The sequence below is a fragment of the Rhinopithecus bieti genome, unplaced genomic scaffold (genome assembly GCF_001698545.2).
Source record: "Rhinopithecus bieti isolate Rb0 unplaced genomic scaffold, ASM169854v2 scaffold_65, whole genome shotgun sequence".
Taxonomy (NCBI): Eukaryota; Metazoa; Chordata; class Mammalia; order Primates; family Cercopithecidae; genus Rhinopithecus; species Rhinopithecus bieti.
The window spans coordinates 4,394,772-4,421,053 of NW_016803344.1; the positions used below are offsets into that span (position 1 = coordinate 4,394,772).

At 52.5% G+C, this 26,282-nt stretch overlaps 1 protein-coding gene across 4 annotated transcripts in view; it reads right to left on the bottom strand.

Moving 5' to 3' along the window:
* The window catches only part of SMOX (spermine oxidase), a 40,400-nt gene that overhangs the window by 3,129 nt on the left and 10,989 nt on the right, over positions 1 to 26,282 (bottom strand). For 3 of the 4 annotated variants that reach the window (XM_017878152.1, XM_017878125.1, XM_017878135.1), the window contains exons 2-6: positions 10,293 to 10,526; positions 7,999 to 8,225; positions 2,533 to 2,706; positions 1,661 to 2,420; positions 855 to 1,015 (exon numbers count right to left, since the gene is read on the bottom strand). In XM_017878152.1, coding sequence (XP_017733641.1) covers positions 855 to 1,015; positions 1,661 to 2,420; positions 2,533 to 2,706; positions 7,999 to 8,225; positions 10,293 to 10,500 — 1,530 coding nt within the window. In that variant the 5' untranslated portion in view covers positions 10,501 to 10,526. Of the gene's footprint in view, positions 1 to 854; positions 1,016 to 1,660; positions 2,421 to 2,532; positions 2,707 to 7,998; positions 8,226 to 10,292; positions 10,527 to 24,170; positions 24,191 to 26,282 lie in introns of those variants that run through there. The other variant, XM_017878144.1, reaches the window with a different exon arrangement.

The following is a 26,282-nucleotide window of genomic DNA, read 5'->3' on the forward strand; positions in this document are numbered from 1 at the left end:
TTAGTGTACAGTACAGCTGGCGTAACTGTGGAGAACATCAGTAATCTAAACTTTATTTTCTAAAATATATTGGGAAAACATTTCCATTGAATCAGTGCTGTCCAATAGGACATGCCATGATGCTGGAAATGTTCTATCACTATATAATTTACTATGGAGCCTCTAGCCACATGTGGCTATGTGACTAGTGCAAACAAGGAACAAAAACTTTACTATATTGGCCAAGTGTGGTGGCTCATTCCTATAATCCTAGCACTTCAGGAGGTTGAGGCAGGAGGATAGTTTGAGCCCAGGAGTTCAAGACCAGCCTAGCAGGATGATGAAACCCTGTCTCTACCCAAAAAAATACAAAAATTAGCTGGATGTGGTGGTGTGCCAGCATGCCTGTGGTCCCAGCTACTTGGGAGGCTGAGGTGGGAGGATCACTTGAGCCTGGGAGGTCAAGGCTGCAGTGAGCTATGATCGCACCACTACACCCCAGTCTGAAGTGTAGACAGAGCAAGACCCTGTCTCAAAAAAAGAAAAAAAAAATACTGTATTAACTTAAATTTTAATTAATTAATTTAAATTGAAAGTGGCTGATAGCTACCATATTGGCCAGCACAGCACGGAATAGCACAGTTTTCATAATATCAAGAAAACACTTTAAGTTTCAATTTGATTCCATTTTTTCTTCCAGATATTAAGTGCACAGTTTTCTCCTTGTGTTCTCTCTCATTACAGAAGCTACTCCATCCCTGCCTCACCTGAGCACCCCTTAGTGAACACTACCCTAGCCCTCCTCACCCTGGACCAGACACACACACGAAATACATCCACAACTCCCCTCCTCACCCCAAACGCTCCCCGCTTACCGCTGTCTTCGAGCTCTCCGTGTACGGCAGGGGCTTGGCCAGCTTCTCCACATCTGCCCCGCTGGAGCCCACCTGCGTGTATGAATAGGAGCCGCGGAAGTAGGGGTTGCTGCCCCAGGCCGAGCGCAGGATTCGCCGAGGTTTTGGAATGTTGGGGTTCCCTGATGAGGAGTCAGAAAAGCCAAGGGGAAGGAGAATAAGAAATGGCTGCATACAGAAGATGACCCCAAATGGACAACTCCCCACCCCACCTCCAGGGCTCCAGGAGGACCAGGCTGCCGGGGGTAGGCACGGAGGATAGAGGAGGAAGGAGGGAGGCTGGAGCTCGAGCTGTGTACCCCCTCAGCACCTCCTGTGACCCCCAGCAAAACACACCACCTTACTTTTCCTATCTATCTGAAAACAAGTGACAGATAATCATGTTTCCCTGCCTAATGTCGGGGGTTCTTGTGAGGCCCTCCTGGAATAGTGGGTGAAAAATGTTCAGCTGAAAGACTCAGAGAGTAAAATACAAATCCAACTCTTAGCAACAGAGCACAATGGGCAGTGATGTTTGAGAGTTTTACCATTAGCCCTTAGAAAGAGGGAAGAGACACAGCGCCCATAATTCTGAGTGTTTCAAGTTCTAAACTGTCAGCAATTGAAGAGCCTTTGGCTGAATGTGGCACCCTGCAGTGGCTCTCCCGTGGGGCACAGCATCGGAGCCTCACAGTCTGGGGAGGAGAGAGCTGCCACGGGTCCACCAGAGGAGGGCAGGTGAGGAAGAAGTGGCGCGGGGGAAGCGGGTCGTGGGGCACATGGCGCACCTGTGAACTGACGCAGCATCTCCGTGCAGATCTCGGCCACTGCCTCATCATCACACTTCTCCATGACGAGGGCCTCCTCCCCGCATATCCAGCCACTCAGCACATGGCCGTAGCGCTCAGGCGGGTAGAGGACATCAAAGCCGCAAATCTTGCGGTACCAGAGCTCGGGTGGGTAGGTGAGGGTGCGGCTCTCCGCCTCGTCCTCCCACACAAACTGTAGGCTGTTGCACTCGGGGCCCCAGAAGGGCTCCTCGAATTCCAGAAAGATCTTGTCAGTGGTGCCAATGCCCAGGCGGTGGATGGCAGCCACCTTCTCTGTGGGCAGGCCTGGCCGGAAGAAACTGGTGTACTGCCTCTTCAGCACGCCCAGCGACACGGTCACAATCACGTGGTCCGCCGGGATCAGCTCACAGTCCTCGCACTCCACCACCACCGGCCACTGCTCATCCTCATCCCACCTGCCCCCCCAGGGCTCCTCTCCCCCTTGGCTACCCTCCCCAGTGTCGTGATTGTGGTCGCCCTCACCCCGGGGCTCAATCTCAGGGCCTCTGGGGCGGGCTGAGGCCTGGTCCCAGTGAATGCAGCGGACAGGTTTCCCTAGCTGGATGACGTGGGCAGGGATGCCCTCCGCCAGCAGCTCCACAACCCGCATGAAGCCTGAGGGGATGATGTGGTGAGCACCGGGGATCTCGGTCCACTCCCCGAAGGCGCTCAGGGACACCTCGTCCATGCTGTGTGAGCTGCTCTCACAGCTCTCCACCTGTGGGAAGACCCAAGGAGAAGCCAGGTGACTGCCAGGGTTGGGCAGGGGTAGGAGCAGCGCAGCCCTCCTCAGACCCAGACGCCCCCAGAATCCGTCTTCCTCAAGATACCTTCAGGTACTGCTGGATCATGGCGAGCTTCAGGCGCTTGGTGGCCTCTGGGTCATCAGGGTCATTCCTGATGCGGTTACGCACCTCCTCTCGGGTGAACACCCCCACGCTATTTTGACTTTCAGCATTGACTGGTTTATCATGCCGGAAGAACTCCTGGGTCAAGTTATAGACCTGCCAAAAAGACCCCATGAGAGAGACTGAAAACACCTCATCACACCTCCATCTTAAACAGAAGGCTCCCAACTCAAACCCACCAGTTCCCAGGTGTCCCCTGGATGCACTGAGCCCCTGGTCTCTGTCCCTTAGGGATCTGATGTTGCACTCAATGCTGCACCAGGACTGCACCAACAGCCAAGGCCCTGGGCAGCCACCTCCTCGCCTATGGCCTGTTGGGGAGGTGAGATGGACCCTGGAGGCTTTCTTGCTGGGCCCTCACTTAGGACAATGTGAAACATTTGGTGCCCATACAGTCTGTGGGAAAGAAGCCACTCCTCATGGACTCTGCATGGGCCTCCTCGGGCTCTACCTCCCACTGGAGGATGGGCATTTGCACACATTTACCTGTTCCAAGAGCCATACATGTACTTTCCCTGCCACCCCTGCCCAAGTGTGTCTGCTTTGCCCGCTCCCAAGAGGGCAGTCTGGAGCTGTGGCCTGGCCAGCAGAAGGGGCCCTGAAAGTCTGGAGACACCTCCCTGGGTCTGTGCAGGTCCGTACAAAGTACCCCCTTTGCTTCAGGCCTCAACCATGAGTAAGGAAGCTGATGCAGTGGGGAAGACAGGAACACAAAAGCCAGGGTCTCAGGAGGCCCCAGTGTGCCAAGGAAGGAAGATGCATTTCACGGGCACATTTCAGCAAGAACTCCAGCCCACACCTCATCAACAGGTAACGATGATCAGTCCCTTGGAAAGGGGTCTGACTGCCCGCCCACCCCCGTGCCTGCCTCATCTACAGCCCCCACTAAGCACCAGGCAGAGCTCCTTGAAGGAAGTAATCCAGTCCAGGGGCAATCCTGGGATCCCCAGAAGCAACATTTACTCAACATTTACCGAACTCTGCACAGGACACAGCTCGTAATGTGGGCGAAACAGTCCCTGTCCCTGCCCTCACTCCAGCTGGGGAGACAGTCCACCATTGGGCTGCCGTGATAGGAAAGAACCTGGGGATGTGAGGTCAACGCAGACAACCATGGGCAGCTGGGAAACAGCCAGGGTGGAGCAGGAGGGGGAAGAAAAGCATTTCAGGCAGAGGGAACAGCAACCTCAAAAATGGAGAAGCAGTCAGGAATACTGAAGGAGTCTGGTTTTGTTGGAGGGGGCAGCAAGGAGAGAGGATCTGAGAGCCGACTTTGGAAAGGCAGGCAGAGTCCAGGGCATAAAGGACTGAGAGTCATTCCAAGGACTCTGGACTTGATCCAAGGCCCTGGCATCGCTGGAGGGCTGAGCAAAAAGGCGGCAGGATCACATGCCCACAGCTGTCATTCCCAGGACACCAGCTAATGGAGGCTCCTTGGCCGGGCCTCTGTGGCTGAGCTGATGAATGGTTTGTTTCCCTTGCTAAAGTGAGTGTGGTCAGCACACATGTCTGGGAATGGTGTCTGCCCTGTCCCTCAGCCCTGGGCTAGGCCCTGGGGCCACAGGGTGAAGGAAGATGGCAAAGCGCAGTGATGTCCACCACCCTCCACCACCACCATCTCACTCAAGGGGAAGGCCTCCACCTGAGACACAAACATGAATTAAACTTATCTCTGGAGACTAAATTACAAAGAAGAAAGTGAGGGAAACTGTTTTGTCTTGCCTCCCTGCAATCAGGAGATGCTGAGTGGTTAGCCTTAGCTAGAGTCCTCAGCAAATTCTTCACCCAGGACCACTGCCAAGGGTCAGGGTTTCAATTTGCCTCCTCCTCCCTGGGCTTTTCCCTTGGGCAATAAGCAACATGGTAGCCAGTCCTTAGCTTATGTTAAGTAGAGGCCAAAATGCCCAGCTGAGGAGTAACAAATTTAGTCCATCGACATGACTCTTTGTATCAGCCACCGACTACGGCAGCCTTCACTGAACATGGGTGTGCCATATGGCACAGTCCCCTCTCCTGGGTTATCTGACACCTTCCCAATGTGACCCAAGGAAAATGGGACACGTCTGTGTCAGTTAATAATACTTACCCCAATTCTCATTAAGCATTTATCATTGGATCTCATTCAATCCTCATAATACTATGAGGTAGGTACCACCATGTCCATTTTACAGAAGAGGAAAGTAAGGCTCAGAGAGGCTCAATAACCTGCTCAAGATTCCACAGCTAATAAATGGTAGAACTGGTATTTGATCAAGGCAGTCTTACTCCAGAAACTAAGCTCTAGATGATACTATTGCACAAACTCATTTATTTGTTAATAAATAAAATACATTCAAATGAGTGGCTCTTCAAAGTCATCATCTTTGGGAGGCTGCATATTTATTATGAAGCCACATTGAGGCAAGGCTTCACGTGCTTAGAGCACACCTCCTCAGAATGGCCTCTAGGATTGGTTAAAAGCCACACAAAGAAATCTTGACATCATGGTCACGCCTTATCCTTTTGACTCAAAACATCACCACCTAGATGGATAATCCACCATATCCACCCCATATTCACAATGCACACTCTTGACTTTCAAAAATCAAACCCACCTGCAGAATTTGATGATGATCTACTTTTAAAGACATTTGAAAAAACAAACCATGGGCCCTGAAAGTCATTTTCAAGAGGCATCCATGTTTGAATCACTCACAATAACCTGGGAATCAGGCTGGGGCTGATTTCCAGCAGACCAGAGAGGTCTACTTTGAAGAATACTAGTTCTTATCTGACCCATTAACAATTCAGTCTCTTTGCACATGAGTGAGAATGCACAATACAGTGGATTGCACACAACGTACCTTGTTGGTGCATACACACAAGACACTGAGTGTGCCTGTCCTCCATAGAGGAGGGACCGCCCCAAAGCAAGAGTCATGTCTCCTTTCTCATGCCCAAGAGATTAGAAAATGCATAATAGGCTGGGTGCGGTGCCTCACACTTGTAAATCCCAGCACTTTGGGAGGCCAAGGTGGGCAGATCACCTGAGGTCAGGAGTTTGAGACCAGCCTGACCAACATGGAGAAACCCCGTTTCTACTAAACATACAAAATTAGCTGGGCATGGTGGTGCATGCCTGTAATCCCAGCTACTCAGGAGGCTGAGGCAGGAGAATCACTTGAACCCAAGAGGTGGACGTTGTGGTGAGCCGAGATCATGCCATTGCACTCCAGTCTGGACAACAAGAGCGAAACTCCGTCTCAAAAAAAAGAAAGAAGGAAGGAAGGAGGGAAGGAAGGAGGGAAGGAGGGAGGGAGGGAGGGAGGGAGGGAAGGAAGGAGGAAGGCGAAGGAAGGAAGGAAGGAAGGAGGAACAGGAGGGAGAGGAAAAAGAAAGAAAAAAGAAAGAAAAGAACAAAAAGAAAGAAAAGAAAAGAAAGAAAGAAAAGAAAAGAAAAGAAAAGAAAAAGAAAAGGAAAGGCACAATAGGTGTTTGCTGGCCAAATTACTGGACCCTGGTATGAAGGATCATTACACCATAAATCGACAAGCTACTCAGATGACAGGGCCTACACATTACTTTGGCTTGCTCAGTGCAGTTCACACAGCTAAAAATACTAACAAATATTAAGCTAATTCGTGTTTTCCTAATCTGAATAAAACCAAGATGGTGTGCCAATGACACTTCCTACGCTCCAATCACCTGTACTGGGGATACTAACCTGTGCAAGTAAGGCAAGAAAAAAATAACTGTCTACAGCTGTGCCTATCCATTCCAACACAGCAGCTACTAGAAACCTGTAGCATTTAAATTAAGAAATTAGGTCAGGTACAGTGGCTCACATCTGTATCCGCACTTTGGGAGGCCAAGGTGGGCCAGATCATGAAGTCCCCAGGAGTTCGAGACCAACCTGACAACAAGGTGAAACTCCCGTCTCTACTAAAAAATACAAGATTAGCTGGCGTGGTGGTGTGCGCCTGTAATCCCAGCTACTCAGGAGGCTGAGGCAGGGAGAATCGCTTGAACCAGAAGAGGTGGAGGTTGACAGTGAGCTGAGATTCCGTGCCACTGCACTCAACAGCCTGGGCGACAGGGCGAGACTCCCATCATCAAAAATAAACAACAACAACAAAAAAATTAAATACCCCGGTTTTACTGTGTCATTTCAATGCTCAAAGAGCCAAATGTGGCAGTGAAAGCCACACTGCATAGGGCAGGGTAAATACATCACCGTCACTGTGGAAAGTTTCTATTGGAGGATAAATGACTGGTCAAGGACTAGAAAGGAAAGAAAAGACCAAAATTCTCATTCTTTGTGTAGATTTCTATACATAAATTCCAAAATATTATTAGAATAAAATTAATATAATTAACATAATAGATATATTATTAGAATTAAAAAAAAAAAATAATTTAGCAACGTAACAAATCAATTATACAAAAATCACCTTATATTTCTATGTATCAGAAACAATTAGAAAATAACAGTTTTTTAAAAATTACATATTTATCGGCCAGGTGGTGGGGGCTCACACTTGTAACTTCCCAGGCACTTTGGGAAGCAAGACATACAGATCACGAGGTCAGGAGTTTAAAAACCAGTCCTGGCCAACACAATGAAACCCTGTCTCTATAAAAAAAAAAAAGTTAACCAGGCGCTGGGTTGCATGCACCTGTAATCCCAGCTACTTACCTCGGGAGGCAGAGGCAGAGAATTGGCTTGAACCCAGAGGCAGAGGTTGCAGTAAGCTGAGATCACACACTGCACTCCAGCCTGGGGCGATAGAAGCGACGACTCCATCCAAAAAGAAAAAAACTACTACTTTAAGAGTATCCAAAACAACAACAGCACACCCACATACCCTAGTAATAAATCTAACAAAAAAGTTTAAGGACTTTTTTTTTTTTTTTTGAGACGGAGCTCGCTCTGTCGCCCAGGCTGGAGTGCAGTGGCGGAGTCTCAGCTCACTGCCAGCTCCCGCCTCCCGGGTTTACGTCCCATTCTCCTGCCCTCAGCCTCCCAAGTTAGCTGGCTACCAGGCGCCCACACCTTCGCCGGCTAGTTTTTTTTTTTTTGTTTTTTAGTAAGAGACCGGGTTTCCACCGTGTTAGCCAGGATGGTCCTCGATCTCCTGACCTCGTGATCCACCATCTGGCCTCCCAAAGTGCTGGGATTACAGGCTTGAGCCACCGCGCCCGGCCTTAAGGACTTTTTAAAGGAATATTTAATCACATGTATCAATAATCTCTTGGTTAGTACTTTCCCGCTCAATATCTTCATTTACCCTCACATTATCCTGGTTTTCCAAATGCAGGGCCCAGGGAGTGTGCAGAGATATGACCAGAATCACAGACCTCCCAGGTCTCCCCATGCCCTCATGCCCAGCTACTCTGCTCACACCTCACCTCGTTGTATAAATCGCTGAATTCCTCAACCACGTCCTTGGGGATCCTGCGGCCGTGGTTGGTAAGGTAGCAGGCCACGCCATTCTTGGAATAGAGGCTGATGCGGCCCACGCTGCGTTCCCCATCGGTTGTCTCTTCCAGGAGGCCACTGGCTTCTGCTAGATGATAGATAGGGTTCCCATGGGAGCCATGGATCCAGGTGGCTCCCAGCTCAAAGGTGGCGTGTCCTGAGGGTGACAACAACAGGCCCTTAGAGGCTTAGGGACTTCTCCAGAGAGGGCCAGCACTGCTTCCCCCCCTTCCTCCAAGAGGGTCTTTCCACCCCTACAACAGGGCAGGAAAGAGATTGAACTCCCACTGCTGGCAAACAACGAAGGTCCTCAGTGAAAAGTTCCCACTGAAAAACACCTTATAGCTAAGATAACTGCCACCTTGGATGACTCTGTGATTTGTCCCAGAGTCACCTTACTGGACCAGTTAGAAGGCTCTTCTTTTTTAGTCCCACCTTTTTCTCAGGTAATACCAGATACCAGACCCCACTTCCTCACTGGTGCCTCCTCACCTGGGAGAAGCACTGTGGGCACCTGAGGGTCCCCACCTGGGCTTTCTTCAATTCTTCAACATCCCCAGTGGCTCCAAGATCTAAAGCATTTCCCAGACAGAAAATGGTCCCCTCCAAATTCAACATGGGGCAGGAGAGAAGGCCAAACATCCCAGTTTGCAAGATTCACCCATAAAGCAATCTAAAGCACACTTCCAGGGAAAGTGAAGCCCTCTACATCCTTTGGCACAGTACAAAAAACCCTGAGAGCCGGACTGGGGCAGGGGACATCTCCTGGGTTCAAGTTGGGATGACCTGGGAACTAGGTCCACTACCCCATTCCCAGCTAAGGTACCATATACTCTGAGGCAAGTTGCCTCTGTGCCTGGGCCGCAGTTTCTTCTTCTGATGCTGCAGAAACTGTCTCCTTCTCCCATTCATCTCCATCCCTACCTAGCTCCCAGGGAAGCTGAAACAATGAAAGCAAAATAGAAATTTTGGGGAGTGTTTTGTTTTGTTTTTGCAGGCCTGCTTCAAGATATATGTGGTACATTTTTTGCCAAGATAGTCACAATGATTCCTCCTATCTTTGTACACACACCCCTTTTGCAACGTGACTTTGCCATTCCTCCCATGAGAAGGCGGAGTCTGTTTCCCTGCCAGACACTGTTGTGTGTGCCAGGGGAAAAGGGACAACTTTATGCCTTGCAGGAAATGCTGTAGGGGAAGACACTTAATGTGATCAAAGCTTCTACAAGAGGCCGAGGCAGGCGGATCACCTGAGGTCAGGAGTTCAAGACCAGCCTGGCCAACATGGTGAAATGCCCATCTGTACTAAAAATACAAAAATTAGCCAGGTACAGTGGTGCACACCTGTAATCCCAGCTACTCAGGAGGCTGAGGCCGGAGAATCTCTTGAACCCCGGAGGCGGAGGTTGCAGTGAACCAAGATCATGCCACTGCACTCCAGCCTGGGTGACACAGCGAGACTTTTTCAAAAAAAAAAAAAAAAAAAATCCTCTAGAGGACCAGTGTAGCCACACATTCCAGGCCATGTGTCATCTCACTGCGTCATTTTCATGGTTCCTACCCACCCAACCCCTCACTGGTCAGATCCCACCACCCCCCCGCCCCCCCGTTGGGAAGCCCTGACCGGGGTATTTCAGGCAATTTCCCCACTCTCTGAGACCCCTGGCAAAGTCTGCCCACCCCTAAGGCAAGTCTCTTACCTGGCTGCTTTCTCCAGGGTCCTCACTGCTCTGCAACCTGGACAGATCCACTTTCCAGATAATCCCAAGACCCGCCCGTCGCACACATGGAGACCCAAAATCCCCTTTCACCTCTGCTAACCTGGGATCCTACTGCTGCAGGGCTAGCTCTCAGTCATGATAGACTAACTCACAATCAAAAATTAACAACTACTAGGGCCTTGCAGAAGAATTTCACTTCTTGTGAAATAGAAACTGGCCCACTCAGTACCAAGAGAGCGTGGATGTCCACTCCCTCCTAAACACTGTGAACGCTATGTCAGAATATAGCCAGCATTCTCCACAAGTGAAAGTCAGGGCCCTACCGTGCCCACTTCAGAGGGCTGCCACGAGGAGCAAAGGAAGCTTCTGGAAAATGCCCAGGCAGGATGCACGATGGAACATTTATCCCAGAAGCTAAAATAATGAGACTTCAGGCAAATCCGGGAATTAGGAGACTAAAGGTGACCTGGGGAGGTGGCTGGGCTGGACTGGGCGGCACTTACCAAGTTTCACACTCTGTACACGGCCTCCGATGTGGCTGGAAGCCTCAAGCACAGTGACATCCGTGAAGCCCTGCTCGAGAAGTGCTTTGGCTGCAGCCAGGCCAGCCAAGCCGGCGCCGATCACCACCACACGAGGCTGTCCCCTTCTCCGTAGGCCACGACTGAGAGGGTCATCCGCACTGTCGCCACTAGATTCACAACTTTGCATACCGTCCGCACTCACCTTCTAGGAACCTGCAGGGGGAGGAGGTATCACAGCTTACTGGCTCTGCCTTCACTTCCCACCTGCTCCAAGGGACACTCAGGGCTCCCATCACACTCTGCCCTCTGTTGTGGGTGGGGGAACCTGGAGTCCTCTCCCTCCCTCTCTGAGGACCTGGACAAGAAGAGCTACCTCCAAAGGGGCAGGGAGGGAGGGAAGAATAAATAAGAGAAGGTGGCAGGAAGGGAGGAATAAAGGAAGAAAGGGAGGGAAGGAGAATGTAAGGGAGGGATGCATTTTGGGTCCCCACCAGCAGGCAGGAGACCTGGGAGCCCATCTTAAACCCCTGAAATTCTCAATCCCACCCCCAAACTTGTTAGGCACTGCTTCTTCCCTGACCACAGGCCCCAAAGTGGAGATGAGAGGCGGCCAGTGAGGAGATGACCAAGAAGGCCACAGTCAGGAGAGACTGGGGCTTGGGGCTGCTGATTCTGGACCAGCTCAGCATGACATAGCTGCTGGGGTCCACCTGGCGCCAATACCAGGATGCTCACACAGACCCCAGGATATTTGTCTGGACCCAAAGATACTCACACAGATGCCCCAGGATACACAGACCCCAGGATACTTGCCTGAACCCCAGGATACTTGACTGGACCCCAGGTTACTTGCCTGGACCCGGAGATACTTGCATGGACCCCAAGATATTCACACAAACCTCAGCATACTCACACAGACCCCAGGATACATGCACACACAACCCTGGACCCTCTGTTCTCCCTCCTTTGCCTGGCTTTTCCCTGGCACTCTCTCTTTCCCTTGCCCCTTCTCTTGTCTCTGGCTTTCCGTTGGTCTTTCACAGCCTCAATGAAGTGGCAATTTGGTGGGCAGGACATAGTCCCGCCCTCCCCCAAGAAAGTGCCACGAGGCCTGCATCCAACAAGCCTGCTATTCCGGGTAGGTTGTTTTCCCAGCCACCCAGTCCCTCAGCCACCACAAAGCAGCAAGGAGCCCAGGAAACAGTGGACCAAGAGGACCCATGGCACCAGAGGCCAGACATGAAATTGACAGTTACAATAAACCAGTTTGCTCAGAGACGCCAGATTAGGGGAGCTGATGGCTGGGAAGCCAAGGGGGTCCCCAAATCTGGCCCCAGGGCTAGGAGAGGCTGTGTTTCTCTTCCTAGAATGACCCGGAGGGTTTAGAGGTATCTGGGGGCCACCCTGAGGAACCACTCAACTCAGATGCTGTCCCTGTTCCTTCCCTGATTCAAGCAATTTCGATTCCAGCTGTCTTTGCTAAGGTTTAAGTGGCAGCAGTTGCAGAATCTAATAGTATCCAGGATCTAACAGGGAACAAATGTGGGTGGAAGGTGGCTGCCAGACAGCAAACAAGGGGCACTGTCACCTGTACCTAATAAAGCCGTGCATAACTGTTCCCATGACATAGCAATCCCACTCTAAAGCATACACCCAACAGAAAGGGGGCAGATTCCACCAAGGACACATGTTAAAGAGTGTGCACAGCAGCTACATTCATAACAGCCTGAAAATAAAAACACCCCACAAGTCTATCAGCAGGAGAACAGATACATATACGGTGCTGTATGTAGCATATCCATACCACGCACTACTCTTCAGCAATAAACAGAACCCAACTACTGATACTCCCAACCACACAGATGCACCTCAATCACACACTGAGCAAAAGAAGCCAGAGACAAAAGGGCACAGACTATGACCTCATTCCCACGAAGCTCAGGAAGAGGCAAACCCAATCTGTGAAGCCGGAGGTCAGAAGAGAGGTTAGGAGGCAGGGAGATGACTGAAGGGGGCAGGAGGGGCCTTTCTTACGTAGAGGGAACAAGTATCTTAATCTGAAGAGTGGGTACCCAGTGCACATATGAAGATTCGCTGAGTTACACATTTAAGATATGTGTAATTCACTGTTTAGATCTACATAGACCTCACTAACAAGATAGTCATTCCTGCCTTCCAATCAACCCGTCAAAGGCTGCCACACTGACTTTCTTCTCTATGCATTTCAGGGTCTGACCACTGAGGTTTCCATCCTGCTCCGAACCGCAGCGTCCTTAACATCACTTAAGTGATATGGGTGAGCAAAGGAGGCTTTTTTCGAAATACGCTCAGGCTGAGAAGCTGCTCTTTGTGCCTCCCGCCCGCTCCGCCCATTCCACCTGCCCTCGCAATACCTGGGCCTGGACTGGAATCCTCCCTCCACCCCGCCGCCCACCCTCCAGCCCCTAAAAGTCCTCCAAGCTCCCCTGAGACCCAGGCCCGCCAACTCCGTGCAGAATCGGTTCCCAAAAAGGCCGGTAGGTGGCACCCGAGACCCGGAACCCCAACCGGGCAGCCTCCAGTTCCGAGGCAAGGGCTCCCGCTCCCCTTCCCAGACAGCTGGTGTCGCGCTTTCGCTGGGGATGAGGCCACGCCGGGAGCAGGGCCGCTCCGGCGCTTTCCTCCTCCTCCCGTCCCTCTCCTCCCTCACCCCAGAGATGCTAGGTCCTGCCTCCCTCCCGGGAGGACAGGCATCAGGGCTGGCTCCAGTCCTCCCCCACACTACCCCAGGTTCTCCTTCCTGCAGACTAAATTTAGAGGTAAGGATGTGGCCGCCTGCATGGGGCGGGCGGGGAGGGTCAGCGGTGATGCCGCCGGATGTCAGCCAGCCGGGCCGGGACGCTGCGTCAGGTCGGTAAACACGCGGCGTGCTCCAGAGGGGCCGCGCCAGCTGCGAGGGGGACGCCGCCACCCTGCGCACCCTGGACTGACGTGGCGCCGCAACCCGCCCGCCCGGCAGGTCTGCCCCAGGCAACCTCCGCCACAGTCTCCTATCCACTACGGAAAGGGATGGCCGCAGTGGCTCTCACACCTTACTGGTGGAACCCCTTAAAAAGCTGCTATGGAGGTCAGGGTGTAGCAGGTATTAAACTGGGGGTCTCCCTCACCCCAGGCTCCCTGGAGCACCACCTCTGAAAACCAGGGGACCAGATAAGCTCCAGCCTTGGGAAGCCAGGATAGGCGAACAACGCTTGGTGCCAGCAGGGCCGTCCCAGCCAGCTACCTGCCTTCCCAGATCCCAGAGCTTTGCATGGCCCGCTTGTCCTCACTGCTCTGTTGTGGCCGTCAAATAAGACCCTCCATGGATGTCACAAGACTGTCAACATTTTCAAGGGCCTCGTGCATGAAAATAATTTGTCAAGTGCGGAAGCTACACCGTGAGCAAGTATCTTTGGAACAAGCTATGGAATGGACAATGTGAATGCAGGCAGCCACTCTGCCTCCAAGATCAGCACAGAAAGAAGCCCCAACTCCCTGCACCTGGTCTCAGAGACTTTGAACTCAAACAGACATCGCACATGGAATGCCACGCAAGTAAGCAGGGGCCATGTCAGTCCCCTGTATCCCGACCCTCAGAGCTAATCCCACAGTCCTGTCCCTCCTCAGGCCCTGTCCTATATAAGCCTGTCAACCCCCAGTGCCTCCAGGAAGCCAGAGGAGCCCCCTACACAGTCCACAAAGGGCAGAGAAATGAGTCTGTCCTGTGGCCCTAATATCCCATGGAGCCAGCACACCCTGGACAGCAGCGTCCTTAACATCACTTAATCATGCCATGGAGCCAGCACACCCTGGGGTCCAACTGAAAGGGAGAGAGAGAACATAGCCAGGACACATACTGTGTGCTAAATGCCTGGTGGGGAGTGGGGGCAGTAAGGGGCAACTTGTTTTCTGTTGGTTTGTGTCATCGTTTCCTTTCCCTTTTGGGGTTTGTTTTGTTTTGTTTTAATGTATGAGAAACTGCCTTATTGAGGAAGAACAATTGCTTAAATGGTCCTCGGTGCCTGCCCTGTCCTTCTCTCGCCTAGGGGAAAGAAAGAAAGAAATAACATCCACTCCTTGATCTGTATGCACAGGAGAAACAGAACACCCTGTACTTTTTGAGCAGATAAAGGAGAGAAGAAAAAAGTGCTGGCTCAGCCAGGCAGGGAAGAGGAGGAGGGCGGACAACAGACACTTGCCTTCTTGCTCCTGCTTCCATGGCAAAGGGGGAGTGTAAGCCTCTTGCCCAGTGCCTGCACCCACGCCTTGAGTTAATTCTTCATGTCCCCAAGCAGGCAATGCCTGGGAGCATCAAGAAATCAGGCCAGCCAGGGCATGAGTGCACCCCCTGGTCCCCTGGCAATTTCATCCAAGATGCCATGCAGCCAGTTCTCCAGCCTGCAGGACTCTGCCTCCCCCAGCTGTCCAGAGCCGCTACCGCCCTGACTGAAGTGTCCCAAGAAGCCACACTGGACACAGGAAAGTAGCAGGATATGGAGAGAGGAAAAGAGGGAAGAAAAACCCCGTCCTGTGGGAGGGTTGCCAAAGATGAATGAATAAAGACGCAGAGGTCAGGTGCCCAGAGTGGGCATGAGCCACCAAACTTTGTGTGAACTGCCACTTCTTCATCTCATCCCTGGAACATCCTCCCCAATTTCATTTTGACACCCTCAGAAATTTATACTCTACTTGCAGTGAGCTGAGATCGCATCACTATGCTCCAGCCTGGGCAACAGAGTGAGACCCTGTCTCAGAAAAAAAAAAAGGAAAGAAATTTACACTCCAGCAAGTACCTCCTAATGGCCAAATACTAGAGACACGTGTTAGTCCTGGTCTCCAACGTTTGACCCTGCCAAGCCCCCCTTGGAAGTGGCCAGAACTAAACTGGGGGCACCACCCAACTCCTGGCACTTTCCTCACTGAGGTCAAATCACAGGACCACCAAGCAGTCCCTAGGCTCAAATCTGGAGTCACCCTTAGTGGGAGACCCTCCTCATTCGTTGGGTCAAGCCATGGCAACCCCACAGCCTAAATCATTGTCACCTCCACCCTAGCTGCCCCAGGAGCAGCTCCCACCCCCCTCCTCTATCTGAGCCTCACCTATGCAGGTCTCAATCTCCCAGCCCCACCCGCCAAGGATAAGCACAGCTGGGCATCTCGTTGACCAGGGAATATAATTTAGCAATTCACTGAGTACCTACTACGTAGCAGGCCTGGGGAAGACCTCTGCATGTCTGCCTTGCCCTCTCGACCCAACTAGCCTTTCTAGCTTCAGTTCTCACTCACAACTCCCCCCCCGCCGAAACATACACACAGACCCCCAACTTCACCAAAAGCCGGGAGCCTCCCCAGCCCAGCCCACCTGAAGGCCTGCAGGAAACAGCCTCCCTCATACACATCAGAGAAGCTGGTTCTGGGTTCTCTTAACATATGCACACCCTTGTGTGATTTCAGGGCTGGGTGTTGCTCGAACTACCAGCAAGGCCTGCTCCATGACTGTTTCCTGAAGCAACAGACACCCTTGAAATGTGAGTCCCTCATACTGGTTCTGCACTGTCACCTGCCCCCCAGCCTACCCCAAAGCACGGGCGTCTCACCCCAGGAAATTCTGTTGTCTATTATCTCAAGAATGAGGTTGAAGCCCCACAGCCACAGAGCAGGGCTGAGGTCCCAGGCTAGACTGGTGAGCCCCTGCCCAAGGTGAGCACAGCCAAGCCCTGTGATTGAACCACAGTGGACTCAATCACCCAGCTGGGTGTGCGGTGCCCTTTCTTTAACATTGAAACCCACCTCAGCATCACCCAAAAGTCAGTACATCACGCCTCCCTCCAAGAGCGGCTACTGAAACAAAACAGTGCCGGGAGAGGCCAGCCTCCCGTACCCCACAGCCTTCCAAGACACCCCTCACAAGACATAAAAATCTGGCCAGGTGTGGTCAGAGCCATTACAAGTGGCTCATGCCTGTAATCCCGGCACTTTGGGAGGCCAAAGTGGGAGGATCACTTGAGCCCAGGAGTTAAGAGACCAGCCTGGACAACATAGTGAGACCTACTTTCTACTAAAAATTAAAAATTGCAAACATATTCAGACTATCTGAAACATAAACAAAAAAACAATTTAAAAATTAGCTAGTTGTGGTGAAACGCATCTGTAGTCCCAGCTACACAGGAGACCAAGGACGAAGGATGGCTTGAGCCTGGAAGTTTTAGGTTGCAATGAGCTATGATAGCGCCATGGCACTCTAGTCTGGGCAACAGAGCAAGACCCTGTCTCTAAAATAAACTAAAATAAAGCTTTAATTTTAAAAAGAGAGAGAGAGAACCAGGCATGGTGACTCACGCCTATAATCCCAGTAGTTTGGGAGGCCGAGGCAAGTGGATCACTTGAAATCAGGAGTTTGAGACCAGCCTGGCCAACATAGTGAAACCTTGTCTCTACTAAAATACAAAAATTAGCCAGGTGTGGTGGTGCATGCCTGTAATCCCAGCTACTCGGGAGGCTGAGGCAGGAGAATCACTTGAACCCGGGAGGTAGAGGGTGCAGTAAGTCAAGATCACACCACTGCACTCCAGCCTGGGTGACAGAGTGAGACTCCATCTCAAAAAAAAAAGAGAGAGAGAGAAAAAAAACTCCTACCCATCTCTGGCCCCCTCTGAACACAGGCTATTCCCAAGTGTGCCTGAGCCCTGCCTCTTTCTCAAGGTCACCCCAGGATGAATTTCCTAATCCGTTTCCCAGAGAAGAAGAGTGAGGCTCCCAGGAAATTGGCCCACCTGGCTCACTTTGCCTGGCTCCCCTTGGGGCCCAGGACTCCACCAGCTGAAGTGCCCCAAAATATACCCAGCCCTTCCACCAGCAGCCTCCTCCCTCCTTCAATCCTACATCTGCTCATGAGACCTGTCCAGGGCTGTGGTGCCCTCGGCAGCAGGGGACAGCTCACTTGCCCCCTTCTGGACCAGCCTTGGGGACTTTAAACCTCTCTTCCCAATGGAGACTTCTAGTCCCTGAGGGCAGCCTCACCTCAGTTTCCCCATGACTCCCGCCCCCGCCCTGCTCTTTCTCAGGTTTCTAACAGGAGAAGAGGGAGTGGGAGGGAAGCTGGGGAGCTGCTCCAGGGGCACATCTTTGGACTGCCTGGAAGTCTGGGGAGGGATTTGGATTCTTGAGGCCCCCCAGACAATGCAATTATTCTTCAAATGTAAAAACGCCCAGAAATCCCAGACCAGCTGCTTTGCACAACGGCCCAGACAAAGGGGCTCTGTGTCTGCGGTGAGGCTCCTCCCACCCCTCAACCGGGGAGGGGCTGGGCCCCAACTCCTCCCAGCCAGACCCTCCCCAGCCTCCTCACTCAGGCCAGTCAGGAAGTAAAAGGACTGCTGGGCCAGGCTGGGCCGCCACGGAGGGAGAATGGGGGCGCAGGTGTGGGGAACAGAGCAGGGGCAGCCCAAGAGTCCAGGAAACACAAGGGGAGGGAGAGAACACTGGCCCAGGAGCCCAGAGGCCTGGGTTCAGGCCCCAGCTCAACCTCTACCTTGCCAGGTGACCCCTGGGCCAGTGTCTTCCCTTCTCCAGGCCCCACTTGGCCAACACCCCTGAACTCACTCCAAGGACGCACCCTCTGTACCCCACCACCCAGGTACACTTGTCTCAGCCCTATCTGATACTTGAAGGCTTCCTTTGGTCTTCAAGCTTTCCCATCTGTAAAATGGGGATAGGTACAGCTACCTTGTAGGACGATTAAATTAGCACAGGTAAAAGGTGTGGCAACTGCGAGGGTCATCTCAGAGCGGGTGGGAGAGGGAGGAAGATCCCCAAAGAGACCATTACAAAAGTCACCTTTCCTAGAGCCCAGAGCTCTGTCTCACTTATAGAAGAACCCCGATCTTCATCTGAGCTCAGAACCCAGCCTTCGCCTTGGCCCCAACCTTAATATCAGGCTGGACCTTGACACTGACATCATGCAGGTACCCCACATCTGTATCTGACTAACCCCAACCCAATACTGACTCAGCCTGAGCCTCTCAATCCTGACTCAGTCTGACCATCCTCCCCATTGTTGAGGGGAAGGGGGCATCAGAGGTGGTGGCCATTAGCCAGTTCCAAGCTCATGAAAGGGAAAAGCTGTGGGAGCCTCTTTCAGCAGAGCCCCCGCCCCCAGCAATGTCCCCTGACCCTCACAGGCCAAAAACAGGGAAGGGCTCCATCATCCTGCCTGGCACCCAGACTTCTCTCCAAGCACATTGTCATTGCTATCCACATTTCTTCCCTAAAATCATAAAGTCCCTAAAAGCACAACTTTAAAAAGGCTTTGTAAGCCAATTTCAGATGAGAAGAAGGAGCCAGGGGCCCTTGGCAGGCATGTGTTACAAGGAGAGGCAGCCATTGGCTCAGTGCATGGAGGGACAGAGCCAAAGACACGGCCCCCACAGGCACTGGGAGGCAAAAGCAGGAGGGCCCCCTGGGAGAGGTGAGCACTTTGGGGCGTCTCTGTGTCCCTTGGTGTCCTGCACACCACCGAGGTTCATTGTTTCAGGACCCTTTTGCCTGGGAGGCATAAGGTGATTTTATAGCTCCCTGTAGGGGCAGACCCAGGAGACTACTCAACTAGAAACCTAATTGGGGGTGGAGGAGGGGAAGAAAGCTCAGAAAGAAGCCAGAGAGTCTGGAGGGGGATACATTGGCTCACACCTGTAATCCCAGCACTTTGGGAGGCCAAGGCAGGAGGATTGCTTCAGTCTAGAAAGTCAAGGCTACAGTGAACCATGATCACACCACTGCACTCCAGCTTGGGAGACAGAGCAAGACCTTGTTCCAAAAAACAGAAGCCAGACAAAGGGCAGGGTCTTTCTGATGGGCAGAAAGCTCACTGAGGGCCCTGATGACAGTGTCAGTCAGAGAGAGAAACAGGTAGAGATGGGCCAGAACAGAGGCTGGTACTGCAATTCCTTCCCCAGGCCACACCCCTGCAGCTTTATCCCAAGCCCCACCCTATAGGTCCCACCTTCAGCAAAAATTAGCCACTTGATCACACTCTGACAATAGATTAGGTCAGGCCCTGGGCACAATTGCTCTGAACACCTCTGAACCTTTCAAGCTCTGGGCCACCCCCACCAGCTCAGTTTCCACTTTCAGGCTCCTCACACCCCACACCCTGCTTCCCATCTTTGTGTATGTCTATCTGTAGACGTCCCTGTCTTGCCAGATAGATAGTCATCACTCAGCAGACAGAACCCACATTCTTCCCATCAGATTCCAGATCTTCCAGAGGTAGGCAAGCTCCATGCCCTCTCAGCAACCAGAGATCTCCTAGGAGGATATGCCACTCCAGGATGCTCCTAGAGAAGATGCTGCCCAGGCAGCAGCCTCTGCCACTAACCAGTATGGCCTTGGGAGAGTCTGTTAGCACTTGAACCTCATTTTCCCCATTTGTCTAATAGGGAAAATCACCCCTACCCTGAGGCCAGCCCTGACTCCCGAACCTATTCACCAGCCTCCTGTATCCCCAGCAAAGTCTACTGCAGCTTCCTTTAGTGGCTCTCAAGATAAGACCCCATGGTCTGGATTCCCTCCCTGTGAGCAGGACCTACCACCCCAACTCTGAATTCCCCTCCAGGAAGTCATCAACCACAAAGGTGTAAGAAAGACCAGGCCCAGCACGGTGGCTCATGCCTGTAATTCCAGTGCTTTAGGAAGCTGAGGTGGGAGAATTGCTTGAGGTCAGGAGGTTGAGACCAGCCTGGGCAACACAGCAAGACCCTGTCTCTACAAAAATAAAAATTTAAAAGTTAGCTAGGGCTGGGGACAGTGGTTCACGCCTGTAATCCCAGCACTTTGGGAGGCCGAGGCAGGTGAATCACGAGGTCAGGAGTTCGAGACCAGCCTGGCCAACAGGGTGAAACCCCGTCTCTACTAAAAATACAAAAATTAGCCAGGCAGGGTGACGCGCACCTGTTAATCCCAGCTACTTAGGAGGCTGAAGCAGGAGAATCGCTTGAACCTGGGAGGCGGAGGTTGCAGTGAGCCAAGATCACCCCACTGCACTCCAGCCTGGGTGACAGAGCGAGACTCCATGTCTAAAAAAAAAGAAAAACTTAGCTAGGGCATGGTGATGCACAACTGGAGTCCCAGCCACTCCAAAGGCTGAGGTGGGAGGATTACCTGAGCCCAGGTGTGTAAGGCTGCAATGAGCTATGATCATGCCACTCTACTCCACTATGGGCGACCTTGTCTCTAAATTTAAAAAAAAACCACAGAACCAGTCACTGCCCTGGCGAATACACTGGTGCAAGACTGCCCTTGATAACAGCAGACCAGGCCACTGGCAGGAGAGGGTCAATAGGTGATGGTGCTCACAGCTGCTTGCTTCCTTAGAAAAAAAGTCTCCTAACACAGCTGAAACCCAGAGAGGCAATACTAGCCTCAAGACCAAGGTATCAGCCCTGTTTTGAGGTACCCAAGTCACCACAGCCCTCGGGGAACCCCAGGAAGAGACACTTCTCTTATACACACACACAAATCATGAAAGCATATTTCCTTGTTTCATTTGACGACCTAACTTAATAAACAGGCCTATCCTTTGGGAACACCTTATAGTACCACAGTTTTCACACAGGTCCTGGGGTCTGATACTGGCTTTTGAATACCAGTCATTTGAATCCCCACCACTTATTAGATGAGTGATCTAAGCCTCAGTTTCCTCATCAGTAAAATGGGGATAAAGTGTGCCTGCCCCACAGGGGTGTGTGACAATGCATGCAGAGGGCTTATCCCAGAGCCAGGTGTGTAGCAGCAACAGTCCCTATGTTTTCCTACAGGCCCCAGTCTGCACACTAGTGGTAGTCACTGCAGGGAAGATTGGGCCGGGTAAGAGGCAGGGGTGGGGATGAAGGAAGCCCAGCCAGTAGAAAAATCACAGATTCCCCTGCAGAATGATTCCAGAGCAGAGCCACCAGGCCTCAGAGAGAGCCACCCTACCCCACAGAGACACTGTTATGGACTGACAATGGGAAGAACAGGATAGAAGGGTCGCCCCACTATCCTACTTGGTAGGGGTGCTTGCAGCTCCTAGGCTAGGGTTGTGAGGCTGCAGGTGCAACAGCAGGACAATCTGTGTGGCCACCAGCCTCTAACTCGAAGATGCCCCTCAGTGATCCCCGCCTCCTGGGATTCATGCCTTGGTGTAGTTCTCTCCCAAGCTGACCATTGCAGCTGATAGGATATGGCAGAAATGATGGAATATTACTTCTGAAACTAGACATAAAAGACACTGTGGCTTCCACCTTGCTCCCTTGGGCAGCTTACTCTGGGAGAAGCCAGTCACCATGTGGGAAGGACACTGAAGCAACCCTGGGGCAGCCCACAGGACACGGAACTGAGCCCCCCCATGAACAGCCAAACCATCCTGCCAAGCATGTGAACGCACCATCTCAGAAGCAAATCCTCCTGTCCCCTTCAGATGTCTGCAGTGCTGGCTGACACTGTGACTGCAACCTCATGAGAGAGCTCAAGCCAGAACCACCCAACTAAACTGCTACCAAATTCCCGACCTACAGAAACTGTGAGCATAATAAATGTTTACTGCCATTTTAAGCTACCGGTTTTGGGGTCACTGGTTAGCCAACAATAGGTAACTAAGAGTCAGCATCTCTCTCCCCACAGAGACTCCCCAAAGTGGATCAGGTAAACACTCCCCCAACCAATCCCACTCAGGGCCTCAGACCCCGCTGTTCTGAAATGCAGAGCTAGGATGAAGTGGGCAGGTAGCCTGGTCCAGGTCCTACAGCTTACAAGGCCCAAGAGACAGGAACTTCTCCCAACCAGTACATTAGACTCACCTGGAGATTTTTACAAATAACTCCTACCTATACCAGGTCATCTAAATTAGACTGTCTGGGATGGGGCCCAACCATGGATTTTTTTTTTTTTCTTTAAGGACCTACATGATGCTAATGTACAGCCAAGGCTCAGATTCCAATCGCAGCCTCCTGGCTAGCCCAGAGCTACTGGGGTCTGACAGTGCAGGAGAGGAGGAGGCAGAGAGAGCCACAAGGCCAGGCAGTGCCCAAGCTCTCCACCCTGGGCTTAGGCTTGGGTCTCCCTCCACCCCGCTGCTGCCCAGCTCCCAAAGCCCCCTGCTCTCCAGGCATACAAAGCACCTCAGGCCACACAGATGTCCTTGCCCAACCTTGTTCACACACCGCCACACATAGTCGAATCTTCCCCATCTTTCTCTCTGCATCTCAACACCCTCTTCAGGTCCAACCTCTGTGCTGGGACTGCTCCCCTAGAGGACAGGAGCCAGGAAGCAGGGATGGGGTCTAGCTCTGAGTGATCTTGGAAAGACTGTTTCCTCATCCACAAAATGGGAATGACCATCACATCTGTTCTGCTCTCTGCTGGGTCCCAGGCTCCTCATCAGAAGCCCTTAGAGAGACCTATATTTGTATGTTTTGTCTCCCGCAAGATGCACCCTTGCCTGGCCCTGCATCAGCCCCTGGAGATTCCACAGCAGTAGATTAAAGAGACAGGGCCCTGCCCTGAGGCTCACAGCCAGTGAACTCAAAGGTACAGAAATAAGGATCATGATGAATTCAAGAGACGATGGGAAGGAAGACCTAATGGAGGGTGGAAGAGGAGGCGGAAATTCCCAGGAGAGAGAAGTGAGCTCCACGCAGGGAAACTGCACATGCAGAGGCTCAGAGGCGCTGCTAACAGGATCATCTCTCAACATGTGATTCCAAAGCTGTCACTTTTCGCTCTCTCCCAGAACTCACCTGGACGGGCTTGGAATCCCCTGGTCCCATGCTATGCACTCTCCTGAGCTTCCTCCATAACTGTGGCAGCCGCCTCACCCCGCCCTGGGAGTTGGGAGTCGGGAGTAGGGAGTGGGGAAGCCTTCCAGCATCAGGTGGGGAAAACACACCTCCCGCCTCCGCTCAGGGCCTGCCCCAGCCCCACCTGTGCTGCCCTGCGCTTCCTGGGCAAGTCAGCCATGCAGGTTGGCTCCCCGAGGCACCCTGGGGAAGGGCAGGACGCACACCTGCCAGGAGGCACACGACCTGCCACCCAAGGCACCAGGAAGGGGGCGGGGCAGGCACAGGCACTAGAGACACACAGGCCCTGCAACCCAGTGGCCGCAGCGAATGGGAGTCTGGATGGGCACCAGGCAGGTGGGGGGCACGTTTTCAGCCTAGGGTGGGGCCAGTGCTAAGGAGACTGAAGAAAAGCACAGACACGGTTCATGAGTGAGGCCTAAGGCAGGGAGGGGAGCAGCAGGGGACAGATTTTTCATTCATTCAAAAAGCTTTCTGGAGGGCTACCTGTGCCAGGCACTGTCTGAGGCACTGGGGATACTGTAACACGAGACGCCCCCCTTAAGGATCTGTCAGGTCAGGGAAAAGCAGGGCGGAGAGACAGGAAACTAACTGCACAGGGGCGTCAGGGAAAGCCTCCTGCCAAGGCAGCGCTGCAGCAGAGGTGCAGTGCTGTGTCAACCTCCTGGGGACTTGCTGAATGGCAGGATGTGGGGTGAGGGCAAGGGCCACATCAGCATGACCTGGGTGACCAGGCATGACACCACTGGGATAAACCCAGACCAGTTCTAACTGTGCCAACTGGTCATCATCTTTGCCCTTCACAACAAGCTGGTGGGGTCAGAAAAATGACAGAAGCCAAATACCTCGGTGCAGGACTGCAGTGGGGAGGTCAGCCCAGGGGTCTGATTACTAAGCCCAGTTCTCTCCTCCGGACTATCAGCAGGGTTGGGAGAGCTTCTCCAAGCCGCCTGCCATCGTAGGGCCAAGCACACCCCGAAACACAGCCCCCTGCATCAGGCATCACCTGCAGGCACGGCCCCGACGTGAGTCAGTGTCCCCAGCACCACCCGGCACAGAGATCCGCCCGTTCTGCAGCCTGGGCACTTGACGCCTGGGAGGTGTGAGCTGGCAGCTGAGGGGGTGGCTTCCCGGTGGGGCTTCTCCCCTATCCCTGCCAGGAGCCGCAGCCTCACAATTCTGGGGTGAAGGAGAACAGCCCAGTCAGCACTTTCCGCTGACTCTTTCAAAACCACTTACAAGAACTGAGGCCTGTGAGCTCAGCCCGGGCGCAGTTCCCCCTCAGCGGCCCCTCGTGACTCTTCACAAAGCCCAACTGTGCTTCAGCTCCAGCCCCGGGGAGGGGGTGGGGTCTCCGGCAAGCCCATCCTGTCTCCTGAGCCACAAGGTCCCACTCCGCCCAGCCTGGGACCTGTGCTTTCTGCCCACAAAGAGACACGACAGCCCCAGTGTCAGAGTTGTCTGAGCTGTGCTGGATCTGGGCAGCCTTCCTCCCAGAAGGTGGGGAAGGGTCTTCCTCCACTGTAAACCCTTTTCCAGCACAAATACCTCTCTTATGGTGTCCATGCAACATAATTTATCATAGAGCAAAGGTGGCATACATAATCCCAAAACGAAAAAAGGAAAATATCCAAAGAAAAATCTAGTCACCAGATGAGCCTCACAGCAACCTCTATTTTGCCCCGTCCTGTGCCAGGCCCTTTGCTGGGCACTTTCCATTCATTGCATCCTTTAATAATCATAAACTCCCTTCTGCCCATTCTACAGATGAGGAAACAGGCCCCAAGAGGTTCAGAGGCATGACAGAGGCCAACTGGATGGAGTGAGGGGCAGGGTGGGGCAACACTGCTCAACCCTTGCTCTGACCTCAGGCCCCCCCACTCAGCCTCCCCAGGGGTGCTGCAGGTGTGAGGACTGCCCTGGCTTGGCAATTCTCCCATCTTACTCCTCCCCACATACTGATATGCACACATTGTGCCAGGCACTTGGGGCTGGCAGGAGTCATCTCAAGGCCTGACGGCTCACTCCAGCTTCACTGCCAAAGCCTGGGGCTGCCACAGGGAAGCTACCTGCTTTCTGGCCTGGGCGCTTAGTGGGGTCCCTGCAGGTCACCCTGGTCTCCCCCCTGCCCCATGCAGCTGGATTAGGCTTGCCAGGCACTAAACTAACCAGGCCCCAGTCCTTCACCCTCGATCTCCTCCTCCATAAATAGGGCCAGGGACAAGTTCTAATTGCTTTGGCCAGCACAAAAGAAAATTCAAAAAGCAAGTAACTCATAACTGCCTCTAGACGGTCCTCGATCACTGGCCCAAGATTTTCCCCTCCTGGTGACTTCAGGGCACATTAACTGTGATCTCCTAACAAGTCCACAGGACTAACCAATAAAGCACTTTCCATAGAATTCAACCATGGAGCACAGTCCCTCACCCAAGCGAGAGCTGGAACCAGGTCTCAAAAGCCACTGAGGTTCATTTCAAAATGCACACATGGGCCATGCACCCATGATTTAATCCATAAAACCCCTATGGAGTTGAGACGCTGAGTTTGGACATAAACATATTCTTTAGGCCCTTTTGTGGAGTTCAAAGACAGAATAACTCACTAGCTTTTGAAGCATCAAGAAAGGTCTGTTCTTAAAATCCTGTCATCATTGTTATCACTCTATTTTTAGCTGAATACGTCTGAGATACAGAGTGCAGTGCCAAGCGTTTTGTGTGGAATATCTCAATCCTCACATCAATACCCCCATACTACAGAGGAGGCAACTGAGATTCAGCGAGGTTCCACAGCCTGCCATTAGCCTGCCTCTAAACTTTACTTAGTAATATATTAAGCCTCAGGCCTTGCTCTTTTTAAAATCGAATGAAGCAGCTGGGTGCAGTGGCTCACGCCTGTAATCTCAGCACTTTGGAAGGCCGAAGTGGGCGGATCTCTTGAAGTCAGGAGTTTGAGACCAGCCTGGCCAACATGGTGAAACCCCGTCTCTACTAAAAATACAAAAATTAGCCGGGTATGGTGGCGGGTACCTGTAATCCTAGCTACTCAGGAGGCTAAGGCAGGAGAATCACTTGAACCCAGGAGGTGGAGGTTGCAGTGAGCCAAGATCATGCCATTGCAC